This window comes from Arachis duranensis, chromosome 2 (genome assembly GCF_000817695.3).
Source record: "Arachis duranensis cultivar V14167 chromosome 2, aradu.V14167.gnm2.J7QH, whole genome shotgun sequence".
In the NCBI taxonomy this organism is placed as follows: Eukaryota; Viridiplantae; Streptophyta; class Magnoliopsida; order Fabales; family Fabaceae; genus Arachis; species Arachis duranensis.
In genome coordinates, this window is record NC_029773.3 from 15,503,914 (window position 1) to 15,529,129 (window position 25,216).

At 35.8% G+C, this 25,216-nt stretch overlaps 1 protein-coding gene across 1 annotated transcript; it reads left to right on the plus strand.

The window, feature by feature from the left end:
- Nucleotides 1-19,350: 19,350 nt before the first annotated feature.
- Nucleotides 19,351-21,698, plus strand: LOC107473725 (membrane magnesium transporter). Its single transcript, XM_016093315.3, has 5 exons — nt 19,351-19,645; nt 19,948-20,119; nt 20,208-20,260; nt 20,342-20,442; nt 21,478-21,698. Exons 2-5 carry the CDS (start codon nt 20,047-20,049, stop codon nt 21,569-21,571), a joined length of 321 nt encoding a protein of 106 aa, XP_015948801.1. The 5' UTR covers nt 19,351-19,645; nt 19,948-20,046; the 3' UTR covers nt 21,572-21,698.
- The last annotated feature ends 3,518 nt before the right edge of the window (nt 21,699-25,216 follow it).

The following is a 25,216-nucleotide window of genomic DNA, read 5'->3' on the forward strand; positions in this document are numbered from 1 at the left end:
GCCATACAAGCTACCGTTTTGCTTTATGAACGCCTAACTTGATTTGCACCCTATTTTGTCCTTCCAAACTTTTGTAAAGTTTTAAACATTTATATATGCATACTAAAATTTTATACTTCTCTATAAAGTGTTTAAAAAGTAGAGTGCAAAGACTATGTATTACCATATATATTACTTTAAATTTTCGAGGACGAAAATTTTTATAAGGTGGGTAGGATGTAAGACTCAGAATTTTCGAAAAAAATCTTATTATGAGCTAATTTCAAATTATTTATTCATTAAAGATTTTAATTTCGAAAATTATTTTATTAAAGCTAACTAAATCAAGTTTTGATAATTAAATTAGAAATTTTATCTAATTTTAAAATTATTGGGCAATTTTCATATTTAAATTATAAAGTTTAGAATTCGTAAAATAATAAGAATTTATATGATTTGATTTAAATAATTGTGATTTTAGAAATGAATACTTTAATTTTTATGAGTAAAGAAAATTAATTGTGTTATCTATAGTTATCGAATTAGAATTAATTATTTGAGAATAATTTGTGAATTGATAGTTAAATAGTATTTTTAATAAATATTAGTATTGGATTAAAATAGGTTTTCAACTATCCTATTACTCTTAATTTTATAAAATTGTTATATTACTCATATGAATTTTACCCTAATTCTAAATTCCTAAATAAAACCCTAACTGAGGCAATAATCCCTAATTCCTTCTAATCTACCCTAGCCGTCCTTGTTTCCCCTTTCTAACAACATATACGCAGCATTAGGAAGCAAAAAAGAAAGAAAGAAAGAAAAGAATGAAGGAAAGAAAGCTTCAGAGAGAAAGTAAAAAAAAAAAGAAAAAGAATGAAAAGAAAGAAAGAAGGAAATAGGGAGGGGAGATCCGAGAGAGGGGAGCGCCAGTGGAGGAGGTCACGCCATCATCGCCGACCACCGCTGTCGCTGTGTCTTGCTGCTCGCGCTGCCACCGCTGTCCAGGAAGCTGCCGCTTCTACTCACCGTCGCTGTTGAGATCGCGAAGAGAGATGGCTCGCGAGTGAAGGGAGGTCGCGGGCCTGGAACCGCTGCGCCTTCGTCGCTGCAGCTCACCTTTCCTGTCATCGCCGTCCAACGCGAAGCCAGCCGCGGTTGTCGCATCTCCCAGCTGTGTCTGCCGCCGCCGTGTCGTTGATGGGGAAGCCGTCGGGTTGCACTGAGTGAGAGAGAGAAAGCACGGGAACAGAGGAGAGAAAAGAGAGATCCGCACCAGCCACCTCCGTTTCTGCAACTTGAAACCCCGCTGCCGCCGCCGGAGTGAGCACCACGGGTAAGGGTTTTAATTTTGGCTTCTATTCTTTTGGATTGCGGGAACCTTTATTGTCACTGCATGTTTATTTCAGTTATCCGCCGCCGCTGCATGTTGTTCTGAACTGTTGCACCGTCGTTGCCGCCATTCAGGTCATTGGGAACATGGCAGTGATCACCGGAACCACCATCGGAGTTACCGTTATTTCAGTTTAGCCGTTCGCCCTTGTTTGGGTAAGCAATGCGTCCCAAAACCTATAAATTAGTATTTCTATTTTAATTTAGTTGAGGATCTGAGGTCTTGGTGTCATAGGATCGAGTTATAGGTCTTGATTGCTGAGTTCTATGGCTGTTGCATACGGCATCAAGGTGCTGCATCATCACTGGAGCTGCTATTGCTCCGTTTTCTCGATTATTCGTATGCCCAATAAGTCGTTTCTTGTTCCAAACTCTTTTAGTTGCTGTTCTGTTATAGATTATTGAGTTTTACACGATATTAATGTTTAAGGATTGAGCTAAGGCTGTGTTTAGAGGCTGTGACTGCTGCGGGGACGGTCGGTATTAATGCTGTTGCGGTGGGATAAGAATAAAAATGCAGTTTGTCGCATAGCTGAATTGCGAACGAGATAGGAATTTTCTTAAAATTTACTTTATTTTACAAAGTTGTTATAAATAGATTTTTAATGTGAGAAACATATGTTTGTGATTATGATTGTCTTATAAATGTGGTTCTTTGCTGGACTGAATGACTGATTGTTTGATTGCTTGATTGCTTGAGTAGTTTGTGACTGCTGAACAGAAATTAGTTCGAAAGGTTATTTAGTTAATTATTATAAAAGAAATGGCTTTCTTGGTTTTGAGGCTATTTTTGATAATGTAAATAAATTAGCTTTGGAAATGACTTGGAATATGAAACTGAATTAATTTTGGAAACGGTTTAATTTTGAGTTAGTCTAACTTTATAAATGATTTAGTATTTGAGCTGGTTTGATTCTAAAAAGAGATTTATTATTGGCACTGAATCACTTTGAAAGCAATTCGATATTGGGATTAGTTGAATTTTGGAAAATGAATGAGATTTGGAAATGGTTGAGAAAAAGGTTTGAGAAATGTTTGGATGGGACCCGAAAAGGGTGACAGAATCCAAGTTTTAGAGGAGATGCTACCAAAATTTTGTAAAATCAAAAGTTTTATTGGAAGTAGTTATTTTAAAAGGTTTTAAGTATTATATGATTTAAAATTACCTCATTTATCAATGGAAGAGTTATGTTTTGGATTGGGAATTGTTAGTGAATGGAATGGAAAGAAAGATGATTGAAAATTTTCTTTGAAATATGGTTTTTGACTGAATTTGGAAATGAGATTTGGATTGATGAATGATGTTAATGTTAAGAATGATGAGAATGTTGAGATATGGATTGAGAATGTTAAAATATGATTTTTGAATTATTCATTTGGCTTATGAAATTGAATTATCTGAGATACGAGGTTCTCTGAATAAAGTACCATGGCTTGCCACCACATGTACCAGATTGAAAACTCGATATTCTGTTGACCTTATGACGTAAGTGTGACCGGGCACTATATAAATTCCCGGGAATGTTACCCCCATTAAGCAATATTGATTATTTGAGAAAAAGCTATGCATAGACTCTTGGGGATGCACGTCGTGGGACAGTCTAAGGACAATTCAGACTTGTCGGGTTGGCTGGATAACCGATAGATGAGCCTCATCAGCCATAGGACACGCATGCATCATATGCATCTGTATGCTTTGCTTGGGTTTGAACTTGTTTTGGTTTGCCTAATTGCTAAACTGTTCTTAACTGCTACTTGAACTATTTGCTGTAACTGCTACCTACTTGTGCTTTCCTTGTCTGTCTTGCCTGTGTTTGTCCTGGTGTGCTACATTTGTGAATGAATTTTGGTGCTGAATAAATGATTGTGTTGTTGGACTGCGTGCTTGGTTTCTGATTGAGATTTTCTTATTAAAAAGGAAATGTTTCGGATTTCTAAAAGATTAAACATTGTTTCTTTGAAAAGGTTTTGAACAATTACCTATTGGTTTTTAAAAGATTCATAAGGCAATGATAATTACTGAGTTTGAAAACAATTTTCTTATTAAATATCTTCTTATAACAACTTTGAAATTCCGTGGTGAGACCGTGTGGTTAAGTTCTCACCCCCTACAGCTTTACCTTTTCAGGAACCGGATGAAGAAGCATTAAGAGGAGTATATTGCGTTTGGTTTATATGTTGTTGTATTAATTAGATTATTTTCTTCCCTCGTCTTTGTTTTTACAATTTTGTAAGAGGGATAGGAGTTGTATGTTTTATATATATTATATTACAATATATTATCACTACAAGAAAATGGAACATTTGTAACAAAAAAATTTATATCAAATTTAAAATTGTTACAAAAAAAATAGTATTTTGTAATAATAATATGTGATTGTTACAAAAGAATAATGCTTTGTAACAACATTACAAGTTGACAAGTTGTTGCAAAACATGATAATATTTTGTAACAACCTGTTTTATTTTGTTACAAATAATGTTAGTTTTTGTAACGAGATGGTATTTTGTTACAAAATATTGTAATATTTTGTAACAAAAAAAAAACAAGTGACAAAAATTCAAAATATTTTTTAACAAATTTTGTTTTTTGTTTTAAAAACTCCAATTATTTTGTAACAAAAAATTAATTTGTCACAAAATTCAATATTATTTGTAATAAGTTAATTATTTGTAACAAGTTAATTATTTGTTACAAAATATAAATATATTTTATAACTATTTTTTTTCAAAATGTTAAACACTTTTAGAGTAAAAAAATTTATATATATATTTTTTTAAAATAATTTTATAGATTCGAAGATAATTTCATTATAAATCAATTAAGATTCTTAAGTAATTTTATTATAATTGAATATTTTACGTAATTTTAGTAATTAAAAAATAAGAAAGAATTGTATAGCTTAATTTAAGTAACTTTTATCATAAAAAAATTATGACTTATTATTAACTTAAACTTCTTATTTTATAAATTAATCTATTAAGAGCAATTAAATTAGTTTTATTAATATTTGGAGTTTAATTAATTAATATTTTTGTGCAAATTTTATAATTGGTTATTTGAAATTAAAATTCAATAATAGAAGTATTATACAATTTAATTTAAAAGATTTTATAATTGATTATTCTTGTGCAAAATTTATAATTGGTTATTTTTATAAAATTGTTATATTACTCGTATATATTTTATTCTAATTCTAGAATCATCAAATAAAATCCGAATTTCACTAAATTCCTAAATTTATACCCTAAATCCCTAAATTAAAACACAACACACACACACATACTTTCAAAAAAAAGGGAAACAACGGAGAAGGAAGGATAGGGAGTTCTTGAGAGAACTAGAGAAACAGAGGATGAGAGATTGAGGAGAACGGGACGCAGAGGGAAGAGGAGAAAAGGGAGATGGTGCCGGTAGGTATCCTTGCCACCGTCACCATCGTTATCGCACGAGAGAAAGAAAGCCCACGTTCGAGAGAGAAAAGGAGATGTTGTCTGCGCTGCTGCCTCTATCGCGACCGATCTGCTGCCACTACTGCTAGGGTTCGTTGCTGCCACCTCTGCCAATACCGACGAGCCCGAAGAGAAAGATAGGAGTTCGCAGAGAAGAGAGACGTGACGGGGAAGATAGGGGCTCGTATCACTGTTGCCGTTGTTGGAGACGGAGGTTCCCGTCGATCTATACGCCGCTGTTGCCATCGGAAACCACTGCTGAAGCCACGATGCCATGGTGGTTGCTACTGGAGCTATACGCTATTGCCGTTGGGGCCAATGATGGAGGTGCTGTTGCAGACTCTATTTCAGTTTAGGTCCTTCACTCCTTTAACTTGTTCTACTTCCACTTTTACTTTATGGTCATCTTATTTCTGCTACCTTGTCTCCATTCTATTCTTTGTCAGTTACCGAAATTTCGAATTATTATTGTTGTTGTCGGAGAGGATTGTCATGGTTGCCATTCTAGTTCTAATGTCACTTCCACTACTACTGCTAGGAGAGTGAAGAGTCATAAGAAATCCTAATGCTGTTGTCGAGTTCATTATTAAGGCGACATCGAGGTAGGGGGTTTAACTTAAATGACTTTACTTTTAGAATGCCCATAAAGTTTATTGAATGACTGCAAATAGGTTTAATTTTTATGAGTAATTGATTAGTTATGTGGATATTGAATTGTGGCTGAAAATGTGATTGATCTTGTGGTTTTTGTGAAATTAATTGATTGCGTGTGAATTACGAATTGTTGATGAGTGATTGAATGCTGAATCTTGATGGATTGTATTGGTTGATTACTGTTGGGTTGCTTATTAAATATGTTGGGATGGTGGTAGAATTGGTTGGTGATTGTTTTGAAATTGATTTTGAGAAATATTGAAATTTAAACTTGAAATGCTAAACTTTATGTTGAAAATAAGAGTTTTGAAATGAAACGGCAACTTTGAAAGTGCACCAGTAACTTAATAGAGATTGGAATAGTATGAGACTAAAAGCTAAGCAAACTACAACAAGTATAGTTATTAATATTCAATTTTGAAGATTTCGTATTAACTTGAGAGTTAGTTATGATTTTTCAAAGTTGAATAGTAAAATCTAATTTTCTGCATTACTTTCAAACGGAGTTAGAAACTTTGAAAAACTATAACTAATTATGTAATAATCGGAATTGTATGAGACCAAGTCTGGGTTAACCTTGGAAATATAATAAAATAAACTGGAAAATTTGAGACCTTTTTGTTAAATATACAATTTATGGAGAATTTTTAAAGTTAGGTTGTTAAATCTGTCCTGCAGCAGAAAGGTCAAACAGGGCAGCAACTTGTTTGTCTTGCTACGACTTCTACGACCTGAGTTTTGGTGCAAAACTAATTTTGTTATAAAATTTGATTAACTTGGTTTATTTCTATAAAACTTCATAATTTTAGGAGTTAAGTATTAGGAGTTGTGAATTTTTGAATATTGGTGGTCAAAGCTGGAAAGAAACAGATTTCAACAAGCTATGCATCAACTTCCAATTCTTGTAACTCTTAGAATTGAACAGCAATTGGATTGCAATCAAAACACACTTGTTTCTGGATGAGCAAGGAGTTTCCAAACCAAAATTTAGCTTAATTGAAGTTTTGTAATAAAAGTTATTCAAATTGAAAGATACTAAGCTTGTTGGCTTCTAAAAGAGATTCTGACTCATTTTTACTTAACTTCCAGGTTATGTAACTTCTTCATTAAAAATGGTATTAACCCAAAACCAATTGAAAAAGAAACCTGGATGAGTGAAGTTGAACCATATTAATTTTTAAGGTCATTGGATTTAACTTGGATTTTATACTGAATTTTGAATATCACATGTTGTTGCTGTTTTCTGGTTTTACGCACTGTAGAGTAGTCACAGTTTTTCCTCTATTCCTAAGACTAGAGAAATCATAAAATTATGATCTTTGATTTATTAGAAAGCTTATTTCAAGATGAACGTCTAGACATAAAGTTTGTACAATTCCGAGTTTATTTGCTATATTAAAAATAGAAAAGAAGATAGAGTGTTAAGAATGTCTTAGTAACAGTTATGAGTTCATAAAATTAAAGATTAACCTTAGCGTTATATGGCTGATTCAATGTTAGAATTTGTTTGATTCTGAATTGATTTGATACTGGAAAGGTTGAAAAGAGTTTGGTAAATTGTTTGGTTGGGACTCGTAAGGGTGGTTAAGTCTTATTTTCAGAAGAGATCATGTCCGAATTTTTATAAAAGTATAAGGATCTATTTATGACATTTTACTTGTGTCATGGTTGAGAAATGACAAATTTAGTTTGATAAATTTTGTTGTGTATTGGCTGAGAAATAAGTTGTGAATTGGTTGTTTTGTTGGAACCGTACACGGTGGAAATATCCAAGTTTTAGGGGAGGTTTTGCCAAAATTTTTCTAAACATTTTGGATAAAACTTAATGAAAAAAATTATAATTATTATTATATCTTGTTTCTAATTTTTTATTTCGGTTTTTTTTATTTACAGGAGTGCTAAAATGGTGACCACATGCTACCTTGAGAGCTCAAGAATATTTTGATTCATAGAGACACTAATCTATGTTAGAACTTTTAACTTTTGGTTGAACTTATGCAAGACATATAACTTGTAGAACTAATCAATGTACTCACTAAGGTTATTTTGTTTTAAAACAATTTTAGCTAAATGAGGCATATTTGAATTATGTATGTTTTTGCATATTATATAAATGTAGACTTGCTTATTAAAATAGTTAATAGATTAGTTAATTTAAAAATAATTTAGTAAATTATGCATACAATTTGTATTAAAAAAATGGTTACAAAATAATTATTTTGCTTTTGTAACTAAAGAAAAAAAATGTTACAAAATCAAGTTACATTTTGTAACAAAATTTTATGATAGGAAAAAATAGATTGTCACCAAAAATACCTTGAAGATCAAATTTGTTACCACTTTTGTAACGACTTCTGGTTTTTTGTATCAGAAAAATTTGTTACAAAAATATCACTTTAAATTGTAACAGTTCTATTTTTTGTTACAAAAACTTTTTATAACGGGACATACTGCAACGTCCCCTTTTTTTGTTACAAAATCCTTTTGTTTCAAAATTTCGATTTTTTGTAACAATTTTTTTCGTTACAAATATTGCTTTTTCTTGTAGTGTATGTAAGAAGTTTTGTATATGAATCTATGCCTGCTTGTTTTTTTAAGATAAAGTATTTATTTTCGGTTTTCTAAAAAGAGAATGATACGGTGTTGAGTCACAGGCTCCTATTTTAATACTAAGTATATAAAGTAGTCGTAATACTTCTTGCTATCAGAGTGGCGCAGCCGGAAGCGTGACATTCTGGTAGTGAGGGTGTTACAACCACTGGATACATAAATGCCACAGACACATAACTGGGTGAACCTTTTCAGATTGTGACTCAGCTTTGCTAAAGTCCCCAGTTAGAGGTGTCCAGAGTTCTTAAGCACTATCTTTTTGCTTTGGATCACGACTTTAACCACTCAGTCTCAAGCTTTTCACTTGGACCTTCATGACACAAGCACATGGTTAGGGACAACTTGATTTAGCCGCTTAAGCCTGGATTTTATTTCCTTGGGCCCTCCTATCTATTAATGCTCAAAGCCTTGGATCCTTTTTTACCCTTGCCTTTTGGTTTAAAGGGCTATTGGATTTTTCTTTTTCTTTTTCTTTTTTCTTTCTCTCTTTTTTTTCGCCATTCTCTTTTTTTTTCACAAGCTTTGTTATTCACTACTTTTTCTTGCTTCAAGAATCAATTTCATGATTTTTCAGATTATTAATAACATTTCTCTTTGTTCATCATTCTTTCAAGAGCCAACAATTTTAACATTCATAAATTTCACTATAAAAAATATGCACTGTTCAAGCATTCATTCAGAAAACAAAAAGTATTGCCACCACATCAAAATAATTAAACTAATTTCAAGATAAAATTTGAAATCCAAGTACTTCTTGTTCTTTTGTAATTAAAATATTTTTCATTTAAGAGAGGTGAAGGATTCATGGAATTATTCATAGCTTTAAGGCATAGACACTAGACACTAATGATCATGTAATAAAGACATAAACATGGATAACACATAAGACATCAAATTCAAAAATAGAAAAATAAGAACAAGGAAATTAAAGAATGGGTCCACCTTAGTGATGGCGGCTAGTTCTTCCTCTTGAAGATCCAATGGAACGCCTAAGCTCATCTATGTCTCTTCCTTGCCTTTGTTGCTCCTCCCTCATAGCTCTTTGAGCTTCTCTAATCTCATGGAGAATAATGGAGTGCTCTTGGTGCTCCACCCTTAGTTGGTCCATGTTGTAACTCAAGCCTTCCAAAGAGGTGTTGAGTTGCTCCCAATAGTTGTGTGGAGGAAAATACATCCCTTGAGGCATCTCAGGGATTTCATGAGGAATTTCCTCATGCTCTTGTTGAGGTCCATGAGTGGGCTCTCTTTTTTGCTCCATCCTTTTCTTAGTGATGGGCTTGTCCTCTTCAATGAGGATGTCTCCTTCTATGTCAATCCCATCCAAATTACATAGGTGACAAATGAGATGAGGAAAGGCTAACCTTGCCAAGGTGGATGACTTGTCAGCCACCTTGTAGAGTTCTAGAGGTATGATCTCATGAACTTCCACTTTCTCCCCAATCATGATACTATGGATCATGATGGCCTGATCCACAGTCACTTCAGATCGATTGTTAGTAGGAATGATGGAGCGTTGGATGAACTCCAATCATCCTCTAGTCACAAGCTTAAGGTCCGGTCTTCTCAATTGAACCGGCTTGCCTCTTGAGTCTCTTTTCCATTGAGCTCCTTCCACACATATGTCCATGAGGACTTGGTCCAACCTTTGATCAAAGTTGACCCTTCTAGTGTAGGGGCGTGCGTTTTCTTGCATCATTGGCAAGTGGAACACTAACCTTACATTTTTTGGATTGAAATCTAAGTATTTCCCCCGAACCATTATAAGCCAATTCTTTGGGTTTGGGTTCATACTTTGATCATGGTTCCTAGTGATCCATGCATTGGTATAGAACTCTTGAACCATTAAGATCCCGACTTGTTGAATAGGGTTGGTGAGAACTTCCCAACCTCTTCTTCAGATTTCATGTCGGATCTCCGGATACTGATTCTTCTTGAGCATGAAAGGGACCTCAGGGATTACTTTCTTCTTGGCCACAACTTCATAGAAGTGGTCTTGATGGACCTTTGAGATGAATCTCTCCATCTCCCATGACTCGGAGGTGGAAGCTTTTGCCTTCCCTTTCCTCTTTCTAGAAGTTTCTCCGGGCTTAGGTGCCATAAATGGTTATGGAAAAATAAAAAGCAATACTTTTACCACACCAAACTTAAAAGGTTTGCTCATCCTCGAGCAAAAGAAGAAAGAAAGAAGGGGAAGAAGAAGAAAATGGAGGAGATAGAGGGAGAGATAGGTTTGGCCAAGGGGTAGGAGAGTGGTTGTGATGTGTGAAAATGAAGGAGTGAAGAGCTGGGGTAGGTGAGGATCCTGTGGGGTCCACAGATCCTGAGGGGTCAAGAATTTCTCACCCCTACTCCTTTTAGGCGTGCAAAACGCCCTTATTGTGCAATCCTGGCATTTAACGCCAGACTGCTGCTTGTTTCTAGCGTTAAACACCAGCTTTTATTCCTTTCCTGGCGTTAAACGCCAAGCTGCAACCTGTTTCTGGCATTTAACGCTAGTTTGTTGCTTCTTTCTGGCGTTTAACCCAGTCTGGTGCTTCCTTCTGGCGTTTAACGCCCAGAATGGTGCCAGATTAGGCGTTAAACGCCCATTCTGCTACCCTTACTGGCGTTTAAACGTCAGTAAGTTTCTCCTCCAGGGTGTGCTATTTTTAATGCTGTTTTTTATTTTTCTTTAATTTTTGCAGTTGTTTTTATGACTCCACATGATCATCAACCAAAAAAAAAGAAAATAACATAGAAAAATAAAATTGGGTTACCTCCCAATAAGCGCTTCTTTAATGTCAATAGCTTGACAGTGAGCTCTCATGGAGCTTCACAAATGTTCAGAGCATTGTTGGGGCCTCCCAACACCAAACTTAGAGTTTGAATGTGGGGGTTCAACACCAAACTTAGAGTTTGGTTGTGGCCTCCCAACACCAAACTTAGAGTTTGACTGTGGGGGCTGTGTTTGACTCTGCATTGAAAGAAACTTTTCTTGCTTCCTCTCCATGGTTACAGAGGGAGATCCTTGAGTTTTAAACATAAGGTAGTCCTCATTCAATTGAAGGATCAAATCTCCTCTGTCCACATCAATCACAGCTTTTGCTGTGGCTAGGAAGGGTCTCCCAAGGATGATGGATTCATCCTCATCCTTCCCAGTGTCTAGGATTATGAAATCAGTAGGGATGTAAAGGCCTTTGACCTTTACTAGCATGTCCTCTACCTGTCCATAAGCCTTTTTCATGGATTTGTCTGCCATCTCTAATGAGAATTTGGCAGCCTGTACCTGAGCTTCTACAGGTGTTTTCTTCAGGTGAATAGATCCACCTGCAGAATGGCCAATGATATCTTAGACAATTCAGACAGACCATCATAGAATATATCCAGGATGGTCCATTCTGAGAGCATGTCAGAAGGACACTTTTTGGTCAGTTGCTTGTATCTTTCCCAAGCTTCATAGAGGGATTTACCTTCTTTCTGCCTGAAGGTTTGAACATCCACTCTAAGCTTGCTCAGCTTTTGAGGAAGAAAGAATTTGACTAAGAAAGCCGTGACCAGCTTATCCCAAGAGTTCAGGCTATCTCTAGGTTGAGAGTCCAACCATATTCTAGCTCTGTCTCTTACAGCAAAAGGGAAAAGCATAAGCTTATAGACCTCAGAATCAACTCCATTGGTCTTAACAGTATCACAGATATGCAAGAATTCAGTTAGGAACTGAAAAGGATCTTCTGATGGAAGTCCATGAAACTTGTAATTCTATTGCATCAGAGAAACTAATTCAAGCCTTAGCTCAAAATTGTTTGCTCCAATGGCAGGGATTGAGATGCTTCTTCCATGGAAGTTGGAATTTGGTGCATTAAAGTCACCAAGCATCTTCCTTGCATTGTTGTTGGGTTCAGCCATTACTTCTTTTTCGAGATTCTCTGTAAGGTTTTCTCTGGATTGTTGTGCTTTAACTTCTCTTAGCTTCTTCTTCAGAGTCCTTTCAGGTTCAGGATCAGCTTCAACAAGAATATTCTTGTCCTTGCTCCTGCTCATATGAAAAAGAAGAGAACAAAAAAGAAAAGAAATCCTCTATGTCACAGTATAGAGATTCCTTTATGTGAGTAGAAGAATAAGAATGAAGGAAGAAGAAGAAAAATTCGAACACAGAGAATGGAGGGGTTCAAATTTTGAGAAGAGAAGTGTTAGTAAATAAATAAAATAAATAGAAAGAGAGAGAGGGAAATTCGAAAATTAGAAGAACAGAAAAGAAAAATATTTTTTGTTTTTATCTTAATTATTTAGTTAGAATTCGAAAATTAAGAGAAGAAATAAAATTAAAATTAAAATTTGAAACAATTAGTTAATTAAAAGAATTTTGAAAAGGGGTGAGAATGATTTTCAAAAATTAGAGAGAGAAAAGTAGTTAGGTGGTTTTGAAAAATATAAGAAATAGTAAAACAAACAAAGAGTCAATTAGTTAATTGAAAAAGATTTGAAAATCAATTTTTGAAAAGATAAGAAGTTAGAAAAGATTTTGAAATTAAAGTTTGAAAAGATAGGATTTGAAAAAGATTTGATTAGAAAAAGATATGATTTGAAAAAGATATGATTAAAAAGATATGATTGAAATTTATTTTGAAAAAAATTTAATTTTTTTAAAATTAGTATTATTGACTTGACTCACAAGAAATCAAAAGATATGATTTTAAAATTTAAAGTTTGAATCTTTCTTAACAAGAAAGAAACAAACTTGAAATTTTTGAATCAAAACATTAATTGTTAGTATTAATTTCGAAAAATATGAGGTAAAAATAGGAAAAAGATTTTGAAAAGTTTTGAAAAATATTTTTTGAAAATTTTCGAAAAACAAAGGAAAAAAATAAAAAAGATTTGATTTTGAAAAAGATTTTGAAAAGATAATTTTTTGAAATTGAAATCTTGACTTGACTAACAAGAAACAACTTATTTTAAAATGTTTTGACTAAGTCAACCCAAAGATTTCAAAATTTATGAGTAAAATAAGGAAAAGATATTTTTTTGAAATTTTTGAATTTAATGAGGAAAGAGAAAAACCACAAAATGACTCAACACATAAAAATTTTGGATCAAAACAAATGATGCATGCTAGAACACTATGAATGTCAAGATGAACACCAAGAACACTTTGAAGATCATGATGAACATCAAGAACTTATTTTTGAAAAATTTTCAAGAAAAGAAAAATATGCAAGACACCAAACTTAGAGATTTTTTATGTTTAGACACTATGAATTCAAAAATGCATATGAAAAACAACAAAAGACACAAAACAAGAAAATATGAAGATCAAACAAGGAGACTCATTAAGAACAACTTGAAGATCATGAAGAATGCAATGCATGAATTTTCGAAAATTTTTAGAAAATTAAAAATATGCAATTGACACCAAACTTAAAATTTAACTCAAGACTCAAACAAGAAACACAAAAATATTTTTGATTTTATGATTTTATAAATTTTTTTAATTTTTTTCGAAAATTATTTTTAGAAAAACAGAAAAGAAGAAAAATTTTGAAAGATTTTTGAAAACTTTTTGAAAATAAAATAATGGTTAAAACAAGAAGAAAATTACCTAATCTGAGCAACAAGATGAACCGTCAGTTGTCCAAACTCGAATAATCCCCAGCAACGGCACCAAAAATATGGTGCACGAAATTGTGATCTCAATGGCGCTAACAACTTGGTACGCACAATTGTAATCTCAACTCTTTTTCACAACTTCGCACAACTAACCAGCAAGTGCACTGGGTCGTCCAAGTAATAAACCTTACGTGAGTAAGGATCGATCCCACGGAGATTGACGGCTTGAAGCAAGCTATGGTCATCTTGTAAATCTCAGTCAGGCAAATTCAAATGGTTATGGAGTTTTGATAATTAAAAGATAAATAAAACATAAAATAAAGATAGAGATACTTATGTAATTCATTGGTGGGAATTTCAGATAAGCGTATGGAGATGTGTTGTTCCTTCTGAATCTCTGCTTTCCTATTGCCTTCATCCAATCCTTCATACTCCTTTCTATGGCAAGCTATATGTTGGGTGTCACCGTTGTCAATGGCTTCTTCTCGTCCTCTCAGTGAAAATGGTCCTCTACGGTTTCTGTACGGCTAATCAACTGTCGGATTTCTCGTCTCGGATGAAAAATACCATGCACAGATATCGTATGGCTAATCAGCCGTTGGTTCTCGATCGTGTAGGTATAGGATTTACTATCCTTTTGCGTCTGTCACTACGCCCTACAGTCGCGAGTTTGAAGCTCGTCACAGTCATCCCTTCCCAGATCCTACTCGGAATACCACAGACAAGGTTTAGACTTTCCGGATCTCAGGAATGCTGCCAATTGATTCTAGCTTATACCATGAAGGTTCTAATCTCGGATTCATATGCCCCATTGTCAGAGGAGAGTCGATGTGAATCATTGATTAGAAACCCAAGAGATATACATTCAAGCTTGTTTTCATGTAGAACGAAAGTGGTTGTCAATCACGCGTTCATAAATGGGAATGGTGATGAGTGTCACATAATCATCACATTCATCATGTTCTTGTGGGCAAATGAATATCTTAGAATAAGAATAAGCATGAATTGAATAGAAGAACAATAGTACTTTGCATTAATACTCAAGGAACAGCAGGGCTGCACACCTTAATCTATGGTGTGTAGAAACTCCACCGTTGAAAATACATAAGTGATGAAGGACCAGGCATGGCCGAATGGCCAGCCCCCAAAACGTGATCAAGAGATCAAAAGGTGATCAAAAGATGTGAGTACAATAGTAAAAAGTTCTATTTATACTAAACTAGTTACTAGGGTTACAGAAATAAGTAAATGATGCAAAAATCTACTTCCGGGCCCACTTGGTGTGTGCTTGGGCTGAGCATTGAAGCTTTCATGTGTAGAGACTTCTTTTGGAGTTAAACGCTAGTTTGTAACTTGTTTCTGGCGTTTGACTCTAGCTTGCAACTTGTTTCTGGCGTTTAACGCCAGAATAGGGCAGAAAGCTGGCGTTGAACACCAGTTTACGTCATCTAAACTCGGGCAAAGTATGGACTATTATATATTTCCGGAAAGCCCTGAATGTCTACTTTCCAACGCAATTCAGAGCGTGCCATTTGAACTTCTGTAGCTCCAAAAATTATATTCCGAGTGCAGGGAGGTCAGAATCCAACAGCATCTACAGTCCTTCTTCAGCCTCTGAATCAGATTTTTGCTCAGGTCCCTCAATTTCAGCCAGAAAATACTTGAAATCACAGAAAAATACACAAACTCATAGTAAAGTCCAAAAATGTGAATTTTGTTTAAAAACTAATAAAAATATACAAAAAAGTAGCTAGATCATACTAAAAACTAAATGAAAACAATGCCAAAAAGCATATAAATTATTCGCTCATCAGTCGGCCCGACTTTGCTTGATGATTCTCGAACATGATTCATTGCCTTTTTGGTCAATCTATGGCATCTCATATCCCAATTATCAACTTTAATGCAACTTATGTCCCTCGGAGTGCATTATGCCTCCCCATGACCAGGTCCAGTGCGAGTCGCATTCGCGTGGTTGCGTTGACGACCTAGTTTCACTTGAGCCAGATCAACGACAAGATAGTCTATAAAGGATCAATCATATGGCGCGGACACGTGACATGAAGTGAAAAGAAATTACCTGTAGATCGTAATCTCACCATATGTGGGACTGGATTATCCACTGAGCCACCCAAACTCCGCAATCATTGCTGCAAGCGTTTAGGCACAATGAGAATATAAAGATTTTAAGTATATCACTACCATGAGGAAATTAAATTAGATGCAGTTACACACGATCTTTCATGATGCTGCCCTATTTCAGGTTCCACACGTCAAAAGTCGAAGCCTTCAGTTCCACACGAAGCCTTCAGTAAGATGTAGTTGACTTTATCCTCATAAAAACTACGATCAGCAAGCATATTCTCTAGGAAAATGACCTAAGCACTCAGTACAAGTGATTATGTTACATTCGTATGCAAGGAACATGACTACAATGAAAAAAAAACAAACCACGCATTACCATGTAATTGATTTGATCCTTACGGACCTTTGTCTCCTTATCAACTTTTCTAGATACACAAGTTCTGAGCTCACAAAGTCGATAATTATGAGGTACCCATGATTATCCTTGTGCATCGGCACATACACCTGTTGACACAACATGACCAAAACAACATGCTCAGATGAACAATGACACCAACAACTAACAAAAATTTAGATTCCACACCTCTTAATTAAAAAATACCTTGAATAAGTTATCGGCTAAGCCCATGAACTTCTTCCTAATGTATTCCAGTGTTTGTGGGAAATGATGTCCTGGGCTCAGTGCAATTTACTGCCAAAATTTCAAACAATCATGCCTATTGGCGTTCTAGCACACGGATAACGCATAAGAACCTGCTTCAAATCACGTAAGAAAATCAGTTCAAGGGGTACTAACCGAGAAACCAGTAGGAAGCCACCACCGCTTCAAAATCGATTCAACGGTAATAATCCTAGTGCACATTGTGTCAGTCAACTAAGGACCTATGAGTGTCACACATTCAGAGGTCATGCAAGACTCAACATATCATCGGTATTCCCTAGGTTTTGTACCTTTCGTCATTGATGATGTGCTGCCAAAAGTACAGTGTCTGAAGAGAACCTCTAGTTACGGGGTAGTGTTCATCAGGAACAAGCACTTCGCTACAGTCAAGAGGACCAACTTCATAAGTGTATTTCCAAAAGCAATATGTGTACTTTACGGTGAGGCAAAAAGTTTTTGTAGAAAAAGTAAAAAAAATGTTCGTTGATTTTAACAAGGGTCAACACCAACCTTTCTGGGAGGTCTTTATTGAAAATGTACACTGCTACTACAAGATCCAAACCAGCAAATTCCATTCCTTTCGGCGGGGGGAGGGGGAGGGGGGACATATGGTCAATGCATTATTACACTGCATTACACAACCCATATGATTAATAGACGTGATTTTTTGGATCCTTGACCTGGGGGATCTCTCCATCATCCATGTAATGTCCAACGTGAGTGTAGTATGTAAAGGGTTTCCCTGGACCATTTTGATGCACGTCATCTAGTCCGTCGGACCCGTTATTGTCACTGAACTCTAGCTTTCTCTGCGGTATAAACGGGTGGTGGGTGCGTGATCGATTTAGATGCATGAAAACATGAATACACAACTAATAACAAAGGTAATCAAATGTGTGATTTTCACAATGTGCAACTTCAGTCATCATTACCTTAAGGGAGGGTATGTTTCGGACTGGATTGGGCACTGCCTGACGAGGAATTTTGGTAGTTGACCCGAGCAAAACCTTCTTCTGCGCCACAGCTGGTGCTTTCCGACCACGGACTGTCTTTGTACCTGAGTCGCCGCTGCTGTTTACCACAAGGTGTGGCTTTTCCTTCCCCTCAGTGGGTATAGATTGCAAAAGTAGTTCAATAATCTTTGCATGCCCGGTACTACCTCGTGTAGCGACTTTATCTGATCGTTCTAAATCCTCACCGCCGTGGTCTGAGTAGCTTCATCCCTTTGCAAATGCTGCAATACCGAAAAAAATGAAACCAACATTACGGGGCTATGTTACACCTGACAGATGGACCCGAGAAGTTACAGCACCCGATCGTCAGAAGAGGTCACATTTTCGCTGGTGTCCGCCTGGCCCTTCCTAAACAAATGATGCAGCAAAAAAATCCATCACACTCAAAGGCCTTCACTACAACCCTAAACAGTGTCATGCAATAAACGAAAAAGGATGCATGCGGATTATTAGTGAACTTACTTGTCCAACCCCGACGCATCTCGTGTGGCCCCATCCTCTGAAGCCTTGCTCGATGCAGTCCCCTTCCTGCCTTGGTCAGCCCTTGGCTTCTCTATCAAGCTACAATTAAAACGCAATGCTTACATGCGCAGGAAAGGTGTATCATGTTGTGAAACACGCATAGCCAAACGCGACTTTTATACGAGTAACTAGTCCAACGAAACCTTAGTGGGCCTTGGCCTCATGATATTCTGGTCCAATAAACCCCCATAACGTTTTGCTGAGATTTGGCTCCATCACAAACTAAGCTACTAAGTTATTAAAACGCGGCTCTGCTCTACCCTCTTAGTACTTGACACCTTTTTCAACTTTATTCACTTTTTTATAACAGTTGAGTGGCACAGTACAAATACAGTTGACATTAATGAGATTACTCCCAACCTAAAGCTGCTGCATCCGGTCCAGTTCAACTCAAGACGTCAATCAATCACAAATATTTAAATGAACACAAATTTATCCAAGCAAGAAACCCATAAACACAAACCCAGTGGCACTAATCAACAAAATTAGTCTTGAATTAAAAATGTAATTATGTTACGTACTGGACAAGTGGAGATGTGTGGCCTCACTAAACTACACACAGATAGATTGCACCACTCTATGGCCTTGTGTTCTCATATTCAAGTAAATTACCATTTCATCATGTATTGCATTCATTTACATATGCATGCAAAGTGTATAATCAAAATCCAATCACATTTAATTGACCCATTATCATCTATGGAAAATACACTATAATGGAACCAACCATAAATTACATGCTTGATAACACATACAATAATCCTCCATTAACCCTCCAGAAAAACCTGTCCTGAATGATTACACTTAAACCCCAGAAAATCTACCACAATCATTAATTCACACTGTCCCAATCTAGCCAATTTTAACCGTGACACTTGAAGATATTCTCATATTAACATGTTATTGAATAGGGCAAGTTGCTCTTTCAAAACTGCATTTTCAATCTCAAGTTGATATTTTCGGTCACAATTCATGTATGCGCATTGACGGCAAAGCTCTTCAAGCTGCTTCTGAACAAGCATCAAGACATGGTAGTTGTAGTCTAGTGTCTTCTTACCTGTCGCATTTAACACCCTTTCAATCGCTCAGAAGGCAGTATCTTCCCGAGCATTCTCCTCCAACATGCTTAGCTCGCCTTGAGCTGTTACAGCCATTGTTCTAAAAATCAGATCGGTCGGTTCAATTAGGTTAATCGAAAATCGGTCACCAAACCAGTTTAATTAGACTAAAAAACCATTTAATAAAAGATCGGTCAAAAAATCGATCAAACCGACGATTAATTAGTGAACCAATAGAACTGGCTGATTTTTTAGAGGTTTTCTGGTTTGATAATCCCCCTTCAAAACAGCGCCGTTTTGGTGCTTAAAAAAAAAACAAATAAACCCTACAACTAAAGAACCCAACGCAGCCATAAGCCATCCACTCATCTCCTCTCTTCTCTAAAAATTCAAATCGAAGCTTTGAAAGAACAAAGAAGAAAACCCTAGCCCCTAGCCCCCAGCCACCTAGCCCCGCAGCCTCCACAGCCACTGTAGGAAGCTCTTTGGCCGTTGTGTCTCCTCTGTTCGAGTTGTCTCTCTGCGTTCGCCGGTGTCGCCGTCTACACTACTCGGCCACCACCTTCACGCGAAGGACTCTGCTGCTCGCCCTTCTTCTCTTCTCCGATAAGCACTGATCTACTCCTTCTTCAGTTGCGTTTTTTTTTTGCTAATTTTTATGATTGTGTTGTATATATTCTGATTACTGAGTTAAATGTATAGATTCTGAGATATTGGATCCTGAATTAATTTTATGGATATTAGAATCTCAGACTTTTTTCCCAGATTTTTGTTGTTTCAAGATTTTGAATTAGAGTCTTGAAAATAAACCCGGTCAATATTTTGGTTCGGTCGTTTAGATAAAAGCAAACCAAGCTTCACTTTGGCGCATATAGGCCCTGTTTTTACTTTTTATTCAACGCAAAGATGATGGTAACTTGGTTTGTGTGGACAGCCAACGGGGTTGGGCATCTGGCGATTTACACATACCTCTCACAGTCCAAAACCTCAGAATTCATCAAGTAGATCGATCTGCATTGTCACCCTCCAAATCATGGCTTTAGGTTTTGCCATCGGAGTCTTCGGTGTTCTCATTCTTTTTCACGCCGCTTATTCAACCATCCAATGTATATATATCCCTTCAAACATATCATTTCCTTTCTCTATTTTTACCTTCTTCAATGGAATCTAATTCTGGTTCTGATTTTGTTGTAGATAGGGGTTTGCTCAAGATCACCGAAGAAGAGTTTTCAGGGCCTCCCTTCAATGTAATAATTACTCTTTCATCTTTGAATCTTCTTACAATGATGCGTTTTTTATTATCCAATTTATGGTTTTTGGGATCGCAGGTGGTGACTGAGCTATCTCTGGGGCTAGTTCTTTGTATGTGGGCTGCGTTAACTGTGCCGGGGAAGTTTCTGTCCATACACCCAGATTCTGAGGAGAATAGGTAATTTAATTCATTCTTTTTAGTTTCATGTGAGTGCTAGATTCTAGTGAGTTTTAAGTAGTTTGTGCTTGATTTCATTTTGCTGTCATGATGATTTGCTAATTAATTATTATAAGATGGGCCGTTGAAGTGGTTCACATAGGTTTAATTTGTTTCCAAACAAAAGCTATGATATAATTAAAGTTCTGTCGGTTGCTGGCTATTTTCTGAGTTGAGGCTTTAGTTGGCAGAGAGCACCATGATAGTCAAGGAATGGAAATATAGAGAATAATATGGGGGATGTAAATAGAATAGGTCTAGTTGACGCCAGGGTTTAAAAGAGAGGTGAATATACCGCCGGAAAATAAATCTGACTTTGGAGCAGCATTGCTGTGAGAATTTGGGTTGTTATAGTTGCAATTCAGTTTAAGTTTGGTCTAACTTGATCAATTGATCTTATTCAGCCGCTTCATCTATAGGTCATCTTTGTCTTCCGCTGTACTTACTAGAGAGGGATAGTAGGTTTTTATGTTAAAGGTGACTTGAGAAAAATATAATCCCACCTTATGCATTTTCCGTGAGGAGTGAAAAGCCAAACAGAAAGGGAAAAAACAGATTCAACTTTTCCTGTTTATTTACACAAATCAAATCCAGAGTGTCCTACCATTCCGTGTGTTGCTGGTGGTCTAGGATCATGTTGTTTTATGTGTTCATTGCATTGCAATTTGCAAGGATCCATTAATTTGCAATGATCAGCGATGTGTTCATTCACAATCTCTCAGTAGATGAAAGGTGGTAGGCAGCTGGCTTTGACAAATATACTCACTATCAACATTTCATCAAGAAGAGAAGAGACAAGGAAGATATCTCACTGTTTCTGCAAAGGAATTTTACATTTGCAAAAGTTTATTATTTCTTCCTTTGTTTATGTTGTGCAGCTGCCCTCATAGTTGAGGCACATGACTATAATATACAATTCTACATACTAGCTGCTGATCAATCTCACATGTTATGAATCATTTGAATCTCAATCAGAGTTTGTCTCCTTTGGTGCAGGATTGTTTCTTTGCCTGCTAACGTTGACTTCATGATCTTCAACCACCGAGGCAAGGTCTTCCCCGTGGAAATGGATTTGAAGCTGAAACAATGATGACTTTAGGATATCCCTCTTTTGAGGATTAAAGATATTTTCCCCGGAACATTTTAGAATTTTGGATTTGAATTTGATAATTTCATTGGTTTATCTAGGTCTCTTTGCACCTTCCTTTTGTAGCTTATATATACTTCAGATTCCTGTACTGGCTGCTTAGCACTTACTGATAATGTTGACATCATATTATCACTTAAATCATTATGAAGGAATAGCTTGCACTTTAACCTTCTTAGTTGTTGTGCACAAGTTTTCTAACCGGAGGAATATTTTTGAAAACGTAGCTCTTCAAGCACCATGTTATTCTTAGAATTTGGCAACATTTTCAAGCTACAATAATAAAGTTTATTTTGGTAGTTGGGAGAGTAGTTGACCTGGAAGCTAAATGTTGATAAATGCCAAAATTTAGGGTCGTCTTTGCAAGTAGTTTCGAAACACAAGACCTTACAGTTGCTATGACATGATTGATAGATATTTATTAACGCATAATAATTGCTTAAGACAGGTAAGATCAAGTCATAACTCATATACAGCAACATGCAATGGGCAAATCTCATAATGTGATTTAGTAAGTAATTGAAAGATCTTTATACCTACATTAAAAGCAACAATTTGATTTTTGAAATTGGTAGATGAATCAACTGGGAGGGGGAAACAATTGGAATGCGGTGTAATACGGCTCGTGTGGCCCATTTTAACAGAGATGTAATAAACATTAGGTCAAGTTGTGATTGTGTTTCACATGGGACCACATGTTATGTCTAGCCGGATCTCAACTTGTAAAACTGCGATCCATAAATGCAAAAAATCATAGATAAAATCTGGAAAAAAAAGGTTAGATAGTGGACAACATTATATTAAATACCCAAATAATTCTTCTTAATTCTAACATATCATATATGTACTAATTTGTTCTAGCAATTTGTGATCCTTTTCCAATTTTGGATCAGATGTTCACAATGTCACAAACTGTAATGTTTCTGCTTCAGCACAAAAGCACACATTATCAAACAAAGTAACAATTTGGTTTTAGAAAATTTTAAGAAATACCTCTCAGATAACAAACCAAAGAGTATTAAAATTATATTCATAAGCATGTGCTATGCTGCAAAATTATTTGGGGAATTGAATTGGAAAATCGTGTTTGGGAGGGAGGCAAATGTGATAAGTAAAACAGAATAGGTTCCAAGAAACAACGATAGCAAAGTGTTCTTCCATAACATCTTCACTTGATCTTCATTCTTCAAGTGTCTTTATTGCTGTCATTTTGGTGCTAAGAGTGAGAGACTTCTGACAAACAAAGGAGCTGACCATCTAGAAAGAGAAATAGATCTTTTCAATTGTTTCCTTTCAATTGTTGTTGTAAAATGTGATTTTTCACTTTACACTATTTAAGTGGAACTAAAAAAAAATGAGAAAAGATATTAAACATATAAAATCACACTTGACAATATTAATTTAACCAAAAAAAATTGAAAAAATTTATTCTCGAAATAAAAGTTTATGTTGTCTTTATATGAGTTTGGCTATTTATTTTGATACTAACATCTTAGGGAAATATATAGCATAAAAATAAAAAACTTGGGATGGAGATTTTATAGAAAAGTCATGAAGTTAATTAATTAATATTTAACATAAGTTAAATTGGGTGAATTATAATTTTTTTATTCCAAAATCACAAGTATATTTCTATTATAAATTTTTATTTTATATAATGCAGATACTTTTGGCCTAAAATAACATTGACATTTAAGCGTTTTAATATCCTGGTTAATTCATTTTCAGAAAATTCATAGAAGTCGCCTTCATCAAAATCTTTTGATTGCTTAACAATTTGGTCTTGTTTGTTTATTTAACATTTTTCAGTGATTTTTTGAAAATTATAAGATTGATTTTTTTTTGAGTTGTTGTTCTGGGTTATTGATTTTCTGAATTTAAGTTGATAGTGTTATAGTCCAGTGCTTCAATACATTGTTTATGTTGTTTATATTTTTATTATTTGAATTTGGAATAGCTGTTAGTAATATTATGTGTATTTTGATTTTTGTTAGTTATAAATGTTAATTTTTGTTGTAAGATTGAATTTTTTTTGACTTGTTAATTTTGGGTTATTAATTTTTCTGATTTTAAGTTGATGGTGTTATGATGCAGTGCTTCAATGCATTGTTTATGTTGTTATATTTTTATTATTTGAAATTAGAATAACTGATGGTGATATTATGTGGATTTTAATTTTTGTCAGTTATACCTGTTAATTTTTGAAGTTATTTGTGAATTTTTAATGGATATTTAATATATAAAATTATAAAATTTTAAATTTTATTAGTTTAGAAAACATTAAATTTAAATATTTAAAAGTATATATTAAATTTTTAATAATTTTATTTTATATTTAATTAATCCAATTGAACTTCTAAACCATTCAATCAGTCATTCTACCGATATATTGACCGGTCTGGTTTTCGCAACTTTGGCTATAGCCAAACATTTTCATATTCTCAACATACAAGAAGTCCTTCGCCTACCACACGCTCTTCAAACAATGATAAAACAACACCACAAATTACGAACTTCAAATTTCAAACCACACACGCGAACTGAGTCCCGCATGGTTAAAAATATTACCTGTAAATAAGAGATTCTGGCTGTGATGACTCACCAGTAGAGACAGCACCAGCGTGAAAAGAGAAGTGTCTATCCTCTAGGAAATCTGTCACTGGCCTAAACACACGGTCATTGTTGCTAAGGGCCAACGTCTCTACAATTTTCTTCTTACAAGTGTGAAGCCATCTCAGTGCATCCTCACGAGAACGAAAATCCTTTTTTTTTGGTCATGATTTTGGGCCAGAGAACTGACCCAGCAACACAAACAGAACAAGAAACCCAACCCCCCCAATGATCTAGTCTGACGGTGCCCGACCCGACGCAGTTAGTGCCCGCTTCTAAGGATGGAACTTGTGTTGTTCAACGTTCTATGATTGTGGTTGCCAATATCGCCGGGATCTCCATTACGGGCTGAAGGAGTTGTTGCATGAATCTGAAGACTGCAGCGTTCGTACATCATCGATCTGCATATACCGGTAGTCAGCATGGAATCTCCATTTCCGCCACCCATCGCCGACCGCCGCTGTTGATGCCCCTGGTAGTGGATCCGCCGTGAGGACGTTCCTTTTTCGATCGTGTTTACCTCGCCGTTAATCCTCTGCCTCGCACTCGATTGCGCAGCTCTGGATCCGTCAACGATCCCTCTGTATACTCGTCTCCCTGAATCGAGTTTGTGGTTGCTGATCTCTGAGGTTGGCTGGAGCACCGCGGTGGATCTCTGCTGCATCCCCACTTCAGCTTGTTGGTTGTCCTGAGTCTTCGTTTCCTCCCTCTCAGGTAACCCATTATCTAATTGGTACCCTTGATGGTTAGTAGGACTTGAGACACCTTTTAATTGTTTATGAATCTGCTGATTGTGCTGATGAGTTGCGAATCCAGCTTCTATTCTGATTGTGTTCCTGATTTGAATAGGAGGATCAAATATCCACTGCCTCCTGATTTCATTCCCTGCTGCCATTGCTGCCAGTTGGTGAGCTACATTATTGCCTTCCCTTGGAGTCCAGGTAGCTCCCACGTCCGGAGCCTCGTCCAGCAGCTGGA